Here is a 15612-nt window from a genome sequence, read left to right on the forward strand (position 1 = left end):
CACTTTGGATGAAGGACAAAACGTCTCATTAAAAGAAACGAAACAGTCCAGATGACCTGACTGAGCTCTGTTGGATTTTTTACCTGGATTATTGAGCATGATCTTTGATACTCTGACTTATTACACAAGATCTTAGTTTGTTGGCATGATAGGCAGTGATTGACATCTATTGCTGCAAGGAATTTAAAGACCTTGAATTTCTTAATTTATTTAAATATTTTCAAAAGAGCTGTTTTTGTTTAGTGTTTATATTGTGTGCTCTTCATCTTCTTGTTAGGTTGTGGTTTAGCTGATAGCAACATAGTTGCAAAAACAATCTTTTTCATGAGCAAAGTAAATCTTTAAAACTTTGTATTGTGCAGAATGTACATTTTTGTATCACTTGAAAAGAAAAATCTTTGCAGCGGTTGTTTTAATGCACTCATGGTAAAAAGTCCCGCTAAGGTTTTCTGAGCATGCTCACCTGCAGTGGATGCATATGGGAACGTCATCATGAGGCTGATAGCAGCGCATCTCGTGCAGCATGTCCAGGATGGGGGGGATGGTGTCAGGTACGCCATGATCCGGCCAGTTGACATAGTGCAGCTGTTTCAAAGTGTGGCTCAACTGGAAAAAAACAAGCTTCTATCTCAGTTTTAAACGAGCACATTTACCACACTTTTCCTGCCCAGTGTGTCAAAGTGAAAGCTGAAGATTTCTTTAAACCAGCAGAGCCTTTCTTTGAGATGCCAGATATAACAGGACACCTTTGTTCAGTTAAGACTTTCAGACTCTGTGGCTGTTATCTCATTTTTCTCAAGTAAACCGTGCTGACATTTGCTTTTACAGTTCATGCTTACTTTGTGATAAGTCAGCCTTAATGTCCTTGTCAGGTATTCTCCTTTGTCCTCCTCTGAATCCTGTAAAAATAAGCCCAGTCTGCATTTTAGCTGGTTACTGATTTGTGCCGCTTAAAAAAAACAAGAGTGAATTTTGTTTTGGTGCAAGATTATTGCCGTTTGTTGTATGCCACACTGTGGGTGCTGGGTGAAGAAGAGACGGAGCTTTAATATTGGCAAACATTTGGGAAAACGGTGTGATACTGATGAGAGCAGGTCATGTGACTGAGGGGAAGATTACTCACACAGTGAACTGTAAAAGGCTCGCACACAAATGCCTCGTCTTTTGTCTGTGGCCAGTAAACCTCACACTTTTTCTACAAAATGAAAGACAGAAGAATTTTTCTTTCAGCAGGCCTACTTGTTACCGAACAACCCCAAATTAACGAAAGTTCAACTGATGTGTAAAATGTATATAAAAACAGATTGCAATGATTTTCTAATCTTGAAAACATTTTTTCACAAACAATAAAGAAATTAAAACATTTTTTGTAAAACAAAATGCAATTTTGAATTTGATGGCTGCAGCACATCTAAACAAAATGGGACAGGGACAACAACAAAAAAGGAAGCAGTACAGATAAGAAATAGCCGGAGTTGCATTTTGCAGCTAATTAAGTGAACCAAATGTAGAGAGTGTGTTTTTTCTGCCTCTAACCACAGTTCTTGCAATTCCTAATGGAAGGGTGGAGCTTACCTCTCACACCAGTTCCTGATCCAGCCTGATGAAGCCTGCTCTACGTAAGGACCTGTGATTCAGTAAATTTCCATTGGAACATTTGAGCCCTTCGGGTATCAAGTCTACAGCCCTCTGAGTCTAAACCAGATAAGAAAATACTAACCTGTACTCCATGTGCTTTCTTCAGTCCTGAATACTTACCTGTGGAAGTCCTGCTTCCCTGAGCACTAACTAACTTAGCTTCCCATGAGATCAACACCTGGAACCACTTACTTCAGTGCCTCGTCAATGTCAGTCAACAAAAGCTGACCAAAGTGCTTTACAATTTAGTCAAATTAAAATGAAAACAAGAACGAAAGACAAATACATCTTGTGCCACTCAGGAAAAATAAAAAAGTTAAGAAAATACAATAACAAAAATCAGATAACTGGTTCTCAAACTCTGCATGGATCAAGCACCAAGAAAAACAGATGAATGAGTTTTGAGCAAAGATTTAAATGTCTCAACAGTCTTGGCAGTCTTTAAGTGATCAGGCAAACTGTTCCAAAATTTTTGAGCAGCAACTGCAAAAACTCAATCACCTTTGGACTTCAGTTTGGCTCTGGGGACATCTGAGAGGAACTGGTTGGTAGACCGTAGTGCTCTTACTGGAGCATAGATGTTAAGATGATCACATAAATAAGATGGGACCAGACCTTTTAAGACTTTAAAAACAAGCAATAAAATCTTAAAATCAATCTGGAAGTGAACAGGAAGCCAGTGGAGAGAAGCCAGGACAGGGGTTATGTGTTCATGTTTTCTAGTTGCTGTTAAAAGACAAGCTGCTGCATTCTGGATGGTTTGTAAGAGATGCAGAGATGATTTATCTAAACCAGCATACAAAGCATTACTGTAGTCCAAACGAGAGGTAATAAAAGCGTTAATCACCTTTTCAAGGTCTCTGAAAGGGAGACAAGACTTCACCTTGACAATGAGTCTTAGTTGGAAGAAATTGGATTTCACAACTGCATTTATCCGTTTGTCTAATTTAAAAACACTATCAAAAATAATTCCCAGATTCCCGACAGTGGAGTGGCTATTTGAAGCCAAGGGGCCAAGAGTGTAAGGAGCATTACATTTACCAAAGCTGATGACTTCAGTTTTATTTTCATTTAGATTCAGGAAATTTAGATTTGCACAAACTTTAATGTCATTTAGACAGGTCAGGAGTGGTTCCAGTGTTGTGACCCTGTCTAATTTAATGGGCAGATAAAACTGAATATCATCAGCAAAATGGACCCCAAAAGCAACATGTAGAGATTAAAAAGCAGTGGACCTAAAATAGACCCTTAAGGGACCCCACAGATCAGAGGAGTTGGAGATGAAGAACATTCCCCTAAATGAACAGAAAAATTCCTGTCAGTCAGGTAGGATCTAAACCAGGATAAAACTGTGCCTTTGATACCGACCACCTGCTCAAGTCGTGACAACAAGATGTTATGGTCCACAGTATCACAGGCAGCAGAACGATCTAAAAGCACCAAAACAGCAGCGCTTCCTGCATCAATGGTTAAACAAAGGTCATTAAAACTCTTAAAAGGGCCGTCTCTGTGCTGTGGCCTGATTTAAAGCCTGACTGGAATTTTTTCACCAAAGCTATTGGCAGTTAAAAACCTCTTAAGTTGATTAAAAACAACTTTCTCTAAAATGTTGCCAGTAAAGGCAGTTTAGAAATGGGTCTATAATTTAAGACCACTGTTGGGTCAAGGTTTTTCTTCTTTATGAGAACACAGCATGTTTAAAAGAAGCTGGAACACAGCCTGATGACAGGGACGTGTTAATCAGGACAAAAACTAATGAACCAAGAGTGTTAAAAACTTCCTAAAAAAACCCAAAAAAGTCACAGGCTCAAACTGTTCAAAGGTAGATGAGGAAGGAGGAAGTAAGGAGGGGTCTGTGTAAAGTTGTGTTGAGGAGGGTCTCAGAGCAGAGATTTTATCAATTAAAAAAAATGTTGAAAACTGTTCACACAGCAACATGACCTGCATCACAAGGATTCACAACAGAGTTAAAACATTAAAAACAACCTGAGGTCTGTGACTGTTGTTTGAAACCACATTAGATTAAAAAAGCAGCTTTACCAGCTCCCTGATAATTTGACAAGCTGTCTAAAGATTCAAAAAGCATTCAATACAAAAACAACTGGACTTTATTTGTAACAGAGAACGTTTGATTTCATTTGACTTCATTCTATTGATTTTGCTAACAAAGTTCAACATCTGAAACTAACCCCAGGAGAAACCCTTGTATCGTATGATGTGACTTATCTTTTCACATGCATAGCCATCTCTGAAGCAATAGAAACCGTCAGAAAACAATTTCTACAAGACAAGGACTTAATCAACAGGACCAACTTCACCCCGGACCAGATCTGCACCCTGTTGGATCTCTGCCTCTCCACCACTTATTTCAAGTGCAATGACAGTTTTTTTACAGACAGAAGCACGGCTGTGCCATGGGCTCTCCAGTGTCACCCATTGTTGCCAATCTCTACATGGAGGAAGTGGAACAGAGAGCCCTAAACTCCTATGAGGGAACAACGCCAAGCCATTGGTTCCGATTTGTGGATGACACCTGGGTCAAAATCCAAGCTAAGGAAATAGAAGCGTTCACCAGACACATTAACTCTGTCGATAACATCAAGTTCACCAGAGAGGATGCAAACAACAACAAGCTGCCTTTTTGGACTGTTTGGTTCAGATGGAAAGAGAGGACAGCCTCAACATTGAAGTTTACAGAAAACCAGCCCACACAGACCAGTATCTTCTGTTTGACTCCCACCATCCACTGGAACACAAACTGTCATCAGAACTTTACAGCATCGGGCCGAACGCGTCTCCATGAAGACAGAAGGGAAGGAAAAGGAACAGAAACACATTCAAGAAGCTCTCCAAACATGTGGATATCCTAACTGGACTTTTGTCAAGTCAGCGAGGAAATCTACAAAGCACACTAATAAACAGAAAAAGGAGAACAACAGACGGAAAAACATTGTCATCCCTTACGTTGCTCAGGTATCAGAGAAATTCAGAAGGATTTTCAACAAACAACATCCCAGTACATTTCAAACCCAGCAGGACTCTCAGAGGCTGGTCCACCCTAAGGACAAAACACCCATACACAAAGAGTGGTGTAGTGTATGCGGTCCAATGCAGCGAGGACTGTCCAGACCTCTACATTGGAGAAACTAAACAGCCTCTTCACAGACGCATGGCTCAACACAGGAGATCCAGCTCTTCAGGACAAGATTCAGTTGTTCACCTCCACCTCACAGAGAAGGGACACTCTTTTGAGGACCAAAATGTGCACATTTTGGACCGAGAACACAGATGGTTTGAGAGGGGGGTGAAGGAAGCAATTTATATTAAAAGAGAAAAGCCGTCTCTTAACAGAAGAGGAGGCCTCAGATTTCCACATTAAAAAACCTATAATGCAACTTTAAGACTGATTCCCAGCCAGTTTTTACACCTGATGGGAACAGAGGGGTCTCATCTGTGAATTAGAGTAACAAAGACTTTAAAAAGCCCCCTACTGTTAAGGTGTGGAGGTGTGACTTGTCAAATCTATACATGTGTGTGTGTCTTATCTCACTCAGCCTTATAACCTGAATCTCTCACTCACTGCTCATTGAATTGAGAAAGCTCCTCGGATGAGGAGCGAAACGTCTTCCGTTACAAATAAAGTCCAGTTGTTTTTGTATTGAACGCTTTTTGAATTCATCATGTCCTGGATGACTGAGAATCTTCACCAGCATGTCTTTAAAGATGTCCAGGGAAACCTGCAGTCTGTCCTTACTCCATTTCCTCTCAGCTTGTCAGTCCTGACGTCTGAGTGCGTGGGTGGATTCGTTCAGCCATGGCTGAGATGGAGACTTTGTTCATTTGATTTTTAGATGGAACAACAGAGTTCAGAATGTCAGTAGAGCTAAAAAGATCAGTAAAGTCATCCACAGTGGACACAGCAGAACTGAGGGTTGCAGGAAACGGTCTTTTAAACCAGTGGAGAAATGCAGCACATTTGAACTAATTGCACGTGCAGATTGCACAGATGGTCTAGTTCAATAGCAGAGATCCCCACATTGAACAGAACTGGTAGATGATTTGATGAGTTCCAAAGATTTCCACAATTGACGTTTATTCCATAAGACAGCACAAGATCCAGCGTGTGTCCTTTTCCAGGATTAGCATCTGTCACGGACTGCTTGAGATTAAAAGAGTCAATGTTCAAAAAATCTTTGACCATAGGTCCAGCCTCACAGCAGGCATGAATGTTAAACTCACCAACTATTAAAAGACGGTCAAAGCTCAACATAAGTCCCGTCTTAAAATCAGTAAAATCTTTAATAAAATCCTTGCTGTTTTTAGGTGGTTGGTAGATTGTGGCGCAGAGTAAAACAGGAAAGAAGTTCATCTCTACCATCTGGAGCTCAAAACTCAGGTAAAAATAATAATAATAATAATAATAATGTCATCACAATGTCAGCACTGTATGTTTCCATACAATGGCAAAATTAGTCTCTGCATTTAACCCATCCACCACCAGGTGGTGCAGTGGGCAGCTATTGAAAGCGCCCGGGGGACATTTTTGGGGATTAGACGTGCTGCCCAGAGACGCCACGTGATGTGCAGTGACTGGGGATCGAACCTGGGACTCTCGGGTCCCAAGCCGGCTGCCCTGCCTCTACAAAAATGAATGGGAATCAGCCGGCAGTTAAAACTGGATTTTAAAATAGAGGCGAATCCTTTACCTGTGGTCCAAGGAGAGCTAAAGAAAGTACAGTCAGGAGGGAGAAGATCAGAAAATGGAGGTGTCTCACCAACATGAAGCCAAGTTTCTGTCAAGAACATAAAATCCAATTATTGGGAGGTAAAAATGTCATTCAGAATAAAAGTCTTATTGGTTATGGACCTAGTGTTAAGTAAGGCTACTCGGAGAGTCTGATCCTAGTTGAATGGAGCAGGTGCACGCACCCGCTGGTGAAGATTCCTGAAGTTTGTGCCACATTTAGAATCCTTTCCCATCGCCAGTCTGAGGAAAAGTCCAAATGAAGGGATGGAGTCACAGATTTAATGTCTCCATTCATACAGATAGTTGCTCATATGAAGTGAGAGAAACCAAAATTGTTGCCAGATGACATGAGATATCCTTTGATTCTTACCAAAAATTCTCCCCACTTTCCGTGTCTCCTCAGGCGTCTTAGAGGTTGAAAAGCGCAGGGCGTACAACACAGACAGTCCAGTATGTATGACGATGAAGAGGTAATAAAAAGGTTTGTAGGCTCAATCATCCAGGTAGGTTAAAAAATGGTTAAATCATTTCATCTGGACCAGTTTCTTTAAGAGAGAAACGTTTCGTCTTCCATCTGGAAGACTTCATCAGTCTGCGTCCTGCCAAAACAGATTTTTTATGAAGAGTTAATCTTGATTAATAATTTCTAAAACCAGATGGCTACTGGCAACTTAAAATGATGGAGGTTGAGACGAGTTGTGTGATCATAGACAAGCAGAGGTGTCAAAGCAGAAAATAAAATTCAAACAAACAGCAAAAAACAAGCAGAGCATAAATGGCAGATGGCTAGCTGTGACTTGTGCCATCTTGTTCATTGTGTATTCTCAGAGATCCCTTGTCCTCTAACTGGGTCAGCTTCTGAGTTTCAGTCCTGCCACTCTCCTACAAACCAATACTGACTTCATCTGTTCTGTTCCATCACCTGTTGGAATCCTACTCCCTCTGCTCATCACCTACAACTAAGACAAACAAGGATACATTCTGACTACCAAGAACTGTTCAACACCCATTTCTGCGATACTTACCTTTCCATCCACTTCTCTACAGATTCATTACAAAGTTCCAGTTTTCTTTTATCCCTTCACAGTAAATAAAATGGACTGTACTTATATAGCGCCTTTCTTATTTCAAGATACTCAAAGCGCTTTACACTACGATCTGTGTCCTCATTTACCCATTCACACAGCACTCTACTAGATCTCTACAAAGCTAATTGAACAAATCATTCTAAAGAGACTGATCAGAGTTTTATCACATTCAAACACCAATGGGACACACATTGGAGGCTATGAGGGGTTCAGTGTCTTGCCCAGGGACACTTCGGCATGTGACTGCTGGTGGATTCGAACCCCCAACTCTCGCATTGGAGGACGACTGCTCTAACCACTCAGCCACAGCCGCCCCTAAAACAGTTTCAGCTTCTGGCCAATACTCAAGTCTTCCCACAGCTCAATGAAGTCACAATGCGAGATATGCACTTTCCCATCTTCCAGTTTGCCCGTGATAAAATACAGTTCGTCTCCAGTGTCCAGTGGCTCCACATGATGCAGAGGAGGGAGAAGTGTAGACAGGATTAATATCAATAGGGCCTTTATACACTTCAGTCACTCGGATGTCATATTCAATGCTCTTGATAGCGTTTCCGAAGGTGTCATTCCCAGTTTCAACCATCTGACTTCCAGAGACTACTGCATTGAGAACAACATCTGATCTGCAATAACCCTGCTGAATTTTGATTGGGAGACACTTGCAGGCTTCTGCCCCATCTGCTACTTGCCGAAGAAACGGGATGGTCAGTGAGACGAAACAGCTTTTCATCATCAGAGTCATCTTTGGATGCTGAAGTAGGAATCAGCTGTCAAAATGTGATGCAATCAAATAGAGAGCAACTTGTACTCCCTTGGCTCTGGTCTCTGTATAGCTCACTAACCTTTTTATGGTTATCTCTCTTGTTGTCAGTTTGTCTACTCTGAGTGGCAATGGTGTAAATCATGATACTAACTAAACTGAAAGTCTGTCATCTTCAGATCATCAAGTGGCGCTGCCCTATAAACAGATCTAATTCTTTTTTTTCTTTTTTTTATCACTAAGCAAAGGCTCATGAACACTTCCACAAATCATTGTTTGTAAATACAGTTTAGTGTGTCATCCAAAAACGCAGGTTAAAGCTCTATCATGCAAATGAGCCATGTGCGAACACCATGTAGCAACACCACTGTCTTCTCTGGGCTAAAGGCTCTACTATACTTTAACAAGATGTGAGATATCGGATCTCGCCGATATACCTTGAGACAGTCTTTTTCTCACAGAATATTTACAGTATATTGTAGGGGTGTAACGGTACGCTAAAATCACATTTCAGTTCGGTTCAGTTTCAAGGAGGGCTCGGTTCGGTTAATTTTCGGTACAAAAAAGGCCCAAATAAAGACTTACAAAATGTTTATTTTGAAAATATGCCAAGTGAACAAGTTCAATCATTACAGACTTCTAAGCTGGAGGTGATCGGGTGGATTAAGAAGACTCAGCTGCTATCATCCTCAGACTGCAAACAACAGAGATTTAAAAAAAAAAAAAAAATGTGTTAATAAGATTATAATTTTAAATTAAAAAAGTTAATTAGATCACAATAATACAATAATGCCTCACTTTGCATGGTCATCATATGAGGTGGTTGAATATCCTCACTTATCATCATCAGGGCAGAGCTTTGTTTAAATCTGGGCTCCAGGGCTTGTTGACAATATTCATTTTAAAGCTTTTTCATAAAGTGCTGCTACAACTTTTTGACTGAAGTGTTGACGTGATGGGATGTCGTAGGCAGAGGGGCTCAAGAATTTTGTGCTTAAATCCGGTGCATCAACATCATTCGGACGTAGATCCACAGCTTTCAAAACTCCTACAGCTTGTCTTATTGCTCTGGACCGATCTGAATTACCTGATAAAGGTTGTGTTTAAATGCTGCTGTTATCGGTCTTTGCACCAATCAAGCTGTTATTCTGTAGAAGAGACATTCACATTCGAATGATGTCGTTTCAAGTGCGTTAACAACTTAGACGTGTTGCCTGGTGCAGATCCAATTTCCGTGAAACAACGTCGACACAAAGCTTTGTATTTGCACTTGTCTTTTCCCATTGTTAAGTTCTAACAAGAAAGCCATAACTATAACGTTCCCAAACAGGAGACCGCAACGAGATGCTAGGCTGCTAATGCTAAGCGTGCTGCAAGAGAATAGTGCTATGCTGAAATACGTGTAGGAACTTTAGTTCCGTGGCGCATATTCTCTTGTTAATAAATTTTAATCAGTGAAAAAATAACCGAAACTGTACGCACGTGGACCGAACCGAACATGCTGTACTGAAACGGTTCAATACACCCACGTGTACCGTTACACCCCTAGTATACTCCAAAGAGCACCTGCTGGGGATAAATCCTGATAAACTCATGTAAAATGGCATGAAGCGAGGTAGAAACTTTTGCGGTCGGATGAATCAAAATTCTTTTTGGAGAACACACCACGTCTTTTGTACTAAAGAGGAGAAAGACCATTCAGGCTGTTATTGATTCAGACCAAAATCCTGCTTGGTATAGGGGTGCATTAATGCCTGTGCCATGGGCAACAAACAAAACAACATCTGTCAATCTAGAATCCTACGAGACAAGAATAGGGAACATTTCCTCTAAAAACTCCAAATGGCTCCTAGACATTTTTGTTAAAAATGTTAACAGGCATTGGTAAATGTGGCACAGTCTTAACTTTTTAAAAATGTGTTGCCGTCATTTATGTCCCAAAAGAAGAAGAGATGGACCCAGGATGCAGTCCAATAAGAGGATTTGGTAAAAGTTTAAACTTTAATAGAGATATAAACCAAAGCAACAAACAAAGGGTCGATGTGGCAGCAAACACAAACAGAAACTAGAGGGACATGGAGGAGAACTGGACACGGCATGAAGCACGATGCCAGACTGCAGATGAACTGGGAATATGCGCTTAGGAAGTCTGGGACTGAAGAGGTAAGTGGAGACAGGTCAGACTGATGATCACAGGGAACAGGTGTGAGAGGGAGTGGCAGGACTGAGGAGCAGAAAACTGACTGAGTAGAAATGAACTCTGGTGGCATTATAAACATAAATCTTCCAAAAACAATAACAACAAAGATCTTGACAAAAATTCAAACTCATCTACTTTATTCCAAGAAATGGTACAATATTTTACTCTAAATATTTGATATATTTACTATGTTTCAATGTGGATACATATGGGTTTATTATATATGTAAATCATTGCATTCTGTTTTTATTTACATTTTATATAACATTTTAATTCTTGTAACTGGGATGTAAATTCTTACACAAATGCAAAAACACACATTTTACACACTAAAGCAGAGCAGCAGTGTTACCTTTCCCATCTCAAATTCTCGACAGGACATCACTATGATCTAGAGTAAAAAAGTAAAGAAATTTGAGGAGTTCAATTGGACCAAAATAAAACCAATTCATTGGCAGACAAACTGATTACAGGCAGCCCTACCTGAACATCATATTCCCAAAGCATCCTTAAAAAGTCCACCACTGTGTGAGGCAGCGGACCTTGAGTAGCAATATATGCTTTGGATCCTGAGACCCCCTGTACACAAAACACAACTTAAAGTCAAGTTGTTAAATTATAAATTGTTAGCTACATGTTGGTTGTTTTTTTTGTTTTTTTTTTAAAGATATATAGTAGAGTATTCTCAGTTTACCTTGATGAAACTGGCATTGATGTAGTCTGTGTCTATTTTAGAAGAACGGAGTGTGAGCTTTACTCTTGTATGGTCGACTAAAAAGGAGAAAAACATGTTACAGTATGAAGCTTTGGTAAAATGTAAAGGTTTACAGAGTAAAAAAAAACTTTTGCAATTATAATTTCAACAGCTCAAAACAGAAACGGAAAATACAGTAAAATACGTAAATATATGTATTTTTCCGGTTCTTACAGGTATAGTTGATGTGTTTAATACACCATTACAAGGCTGGTGTGAGGCTAACAAGCTACTGTTATCTAAAAAAAAGGTTTAAAAAAAACTGAGCTCCTATTCTGAAGCTGAAGACATTTTGTTTCCCATCCGGAAGGCTTTATCAATTCAAAAATGTCGTGTGGAGCTGCCAACTTTATATAACTGCTACTGTTAGTTAGTTTTGTGTTTGAAAAGGCTGTTTAAAATTAGCTTTTAACTGCTTTAGTTGAATGTAGGCACTTACAGCCTGCTGGTTATGCGCCTGCCCAAGAAGCGCTAATCTTGTGTATCCCTTTTACTCCATTTTGCTCTTGTGGTTTGGAATGAGAATAAAGCTAATAAATGTAAAGTGGAAGTTCACTGTTCATCCTGTCCTCTATAAGTACAGCTTCTTACTTTACGAGAAAGGTCAGCACAAGGCTTATTCTGCAGAACAAGCCTTGTGCTGACCTTGCTGAATGGGGATTATTTATTTCTGGAGGACGTCAGTGGAGCTCAAACCATGAGCATTCTGTCACCGGTTTGATGCTCAACCGTAGACAGGCAAGTTCAGTTTTTAGAGAAAGTTACTAAAAGCAAGACTCACTTCTTTCTGAATTGGGCAACCTAGTTTTGTTTGGTCTGAGTCCCAACTACCAGCTGGTGAGATCACAGTACTCATCACAGAGTTTAGTAAGACAAAAAGTAAGAGGATGCTGCTTTTCTTCAGTTTTGACTAGACCCCCATTAGGGAAATAAGGATATACTGGACATTGCCCCTTAATGTCCATGGTCTGTCAGAGGACAACAGTAAATCTTAGTTTGGTTGGTATCGTGGCGGCTGAGCCAGCAGGTCAGGATGATTTGTCTTTTACCTTTGTACTGCTTGCAAGCTGAAACTCTTACCAGTACAGACACAAGATTATGGCCAACCCATTCAGCATGAAGCATATGCTACCCTTTATACCTTCAGTGAGACAGCGTATCGACACCGTCTTAGATGTGGAACATACAGGGAGACATAACAACCTATCATTGGTTGCTGCCCAAAGGGTGTCTTGTTAGTTTTGTTCAGGGTCTCAGTCCCAATAGACTGCATTTTTCCCCACAGTCTTCTAAGCACAATTTCCTTATTCACACAATTTTTGCACCAAAAACAAACAAAAAAAAAAACCTACTTTTGTAATTAAATGTTTCATAAGGGGCAGCACGGTGGTGCAACTGGTAGAGCTGCTGCCTCTCAGCGAGCAGGTCCTTGGTTCAAATCCCAGTCCACGGGCCTTTCTGGGTGGAGTTTGCATGTTCTCTCCGTGCATGCGTGGGTTTTCTCCGGGTACTCCGGCTTCCTCCCACAGGCCAAAAACATGTATGTTAGGCTGACTGGTAAATCTAAATTGTCCATAGGTGTGCTAGAGAGTGAATGGTTGTTTGTCTCGTTTGTCTCCATGTGGCCCTGTGATGGACTTGCAACCCGTCCAGGGTGTACCCCGCCCCTCGCACAGTGATTGCTGGACAACATGGGCACCGGCGACCCCCATGACCCAAAATGGAAGAAGCGGGTAAAAGACAATGGATGGGTGGATGTTTCCTAGGGCACAGTAATTCTTAAAAATGTTTGTGTAAACTTTCCAAATATTTCAATGAAGAATGCATTTTCTGTGAAAATGTCAATCAAAAGACTGCAGGCAACAGTCAAATAATTCTGATCTCTCTTGTAGTTAGTTTGCATTGCCAACAGTGCTACAGGTCAGCCACATGGTAGCACATCTACTCCTCTTGTGTACGTACACACTGATGACTTTGGTGGAAAAACACTGTTGCAGTGGTACTGGTTAGCCCTGCTTCTTCCTTGTGGTAAACACTGCTGCAAGAGGTGAAGCAACCAAGATTCTTAGGATGGAAATGAACGTGTTATTAGCAAAATGAGATATTTGTGTAATGAACAAAGGTTGGCACAGATATTATTTTGTTGCACCGGTGTATTGAACTTTGATTTTTGACTTAAGAGTGTTAAGCAAATAAACTTGAATGGACAAATTCAGAATGTTTTTAAATTCAATGTCAGAATCAAGCAGCTTATGAATGCCATCAGACCGGGTGATTCGTTAGCAACAATTGATCTTACTTGTTAACTTTCACTTATTACCCAGACTACAGGCAGGTTTGCTTCTGAGGGCATTGTTTATGAATACCTAGTCCTGCCCTGTAATCTTTCTCTCACACGGCACACTTTTACAAAATGTGTGGGGGCAGCATTAGCCCACCTCAGGCAAAATGGTGTCTGTTTTTTGGATTATCTGGAGGACTGGGCTTTGAAAGCCAGCTCCAGAGAGCAGACAACAGAGCATCTGTCTCAGGTTCTTTCACACAGTCAAGCTCCATGTTTTTAGATAAATTTACAGAAAATCTCCCTAATCCTGAATCAGTTTTCATTCCTTGGGCCAATTCATTCAACCTTTATTTAGACAGGTAAATCCCATTGAGCCCCGAGGACTCATTTACAAGAGAGACCTGAATAAAGCTATCTGTCGAGCAGAACTCTTCTCTCAGAGCACAGAGCACGGCTGCCTCACTCAATTTCAGCTGGGACACAAACTGCATTTGCAGATGATTTTACAGCATGATAGTTTCCATGGTTGCAGTAGAACCACTTGGCCTGCTGCAAATGCAACTGTTTTAGAACTGGACTTGCTCTCACTGTACATGGAAACATGCAAGCAATGGCAGTGAGATGGGTTTGGATGCAAGCACAGTTCGAGCTCCACATAAACTACTTAAAGCCATTAGCAGTCTTGCTGGTTCTGTAGTGTTTTTGCTGGGTTCTGACAGGCCAACATGTTCAACTGCAAATTTACAGGGAGGGACTCATTCTCTCTTGCAGTGGTGCAACAAACATTTTTTGTTTATCATGGCCATTCATGTCCCCGGATGACTGAATATGGGGGAGGTTTGCTGTTCAAAGGCAGATCTCTGATGAAAGAATGCAGGTTTTATCCCTTTAGTAATGGCTCAGATGTACAGGTCCATCTCAAAAAATTAGCATATTGTGATAAAGGTCATTATTTTCCATAATGTAATGATAAAAATGAAACTTTCATATATTTCAGATTCATTGCACACCAACTGAAATATTTCAGGTCTTTAATTGTTTTAATACTGATGATTATGGCATACAGCTCATGAAAACCCAAAACGCCTGTCCCAAAAAAATAGCATATCATGAAAAGGTTCTCTAAACAAGCTATTAACCTAACCATCTGAATCAACGACGTAACTCTAAACACCTGCAAAAGATTCCTGAGGCTTTTAAAAACTCCCAGCCTTGTTCATTACTCAAAACCACAATCATGGGTAAGACTGCTGACCTGACTGCTGTCCAGAAGGCCATCATTGACACCCTCAAGCAAGAGGGTAAGACACAGAAAGAAATTGCTGAACAATAGGCTGTTCCCAGAGTGCTGTATCAAGGCACCTCAGTGGGAAGTCTGTGGGAAGGGAAAAGTGTGGCAGAAAACGCTGCACAACGAGAAGAGGTGACCGGACCCTGAGGAGGAGGAGAAGGGCTGATTTCAGACCTTGGGGGACCTGTGGAAGCAGTGGACTGAGTCTGGAGTAGAAACATCCAGAGCCACCATGCACAGGCGTGTACAGGAAATGGGCTACAGGTGCCGCATTCCCCAGGTCAAGCCACTTTTGAACCAGAAACAGCGGCAGAAGCGCCTGACCTGGTCTACAGAGAAGCAGCACTGGACTGTTGCTCAGTGGTCCAAAGTACTTTTTTCGAATGAAAGCAAATTTTGCATGTCATTCGGAAATCAGGGTGCCAGAGTCTGGAGGAAGACTGAGGAGAAGGAAATGCCAAAATGCCAGAAGTCTAGTGTGAAGCACCCACAGTCAGTGATGGTCTGGGGTGCCATGTCAGCTGCTGGTGTTGGTCCACTGTGTTTTATCAAGGGCAGGGTCAATGCAGCTAGCTATCAGGAGATTTTGGAGCACTTCATGCTTCCATCTGCTGAAAAGCTTTATGGAGATGAAGATTTCATTTTTCAGCACGACCTGGCACCTGCTCACAGTGCCAAAACCACTGGTAAATGGTTTACTGACCATGGTATTACTGTGCTCAATTGGCCTGCCAACTCTCCTGACCTGAACCCCATAGAGAACCTGTGGGATATTGTGAAGAGAAAGTTGAGAGACGCAAGACCCAACACTCTGGATGAGCTTAAGGCCGCTATCGAAGCATCCTGGGCC

General features: G+C 41.1%; 1 protein-coding gene across 1 annotated transcript in view; it reads right to left on the bottom strand.

The window, feature by feature from the left end:
• Positions 1-15612, bottom strand: part of ptpn22 (protein tyrosine phosphatase non-receptor type 22) — a 63771-nt gene that overhangs the window by 25329 nt on the left and 22830 nt on the right. The window contains exons 4-9 of the mRNA XM_037683807.1: positions 11128-11204; positions 10917-11012; positions 10786-10824; positions 1124-1195; positions 840-899; positions 464-606 (exon numbers count right to left, since the gene is read on the bottom strand). Coding sequence (XP_037539735.1) covers positions 464-606; positions 840-899; positions 1124-1195; positions 10786-10824; positions 10917-11012; positions 11128-11204 — 487 coding nt within the window. The remainder of the gene's footprint in view (positions 1-463; positions 607-839; positions 900-1123; positions 1196-10785; positions 10825-10916; positions 11013-11127; positions 11205-15612) is intronic.

The sequence above is a fragment of the Nematolebias whitei genome, chromosome 11, assembly GCF_014905685.2.
Source record: "Nematolebias whitei isolate Nwh7 chromosome 11, NemWhi1, whole genome shotgun sequence".
In the NCBI taxonomy this organism is placed as follows: Eukaryota; Metazoa; Chordata; class Actinopteri; order Cyprinodontiformes; family Rivulidae; genus Nematolebias; species Nematolebias whitei.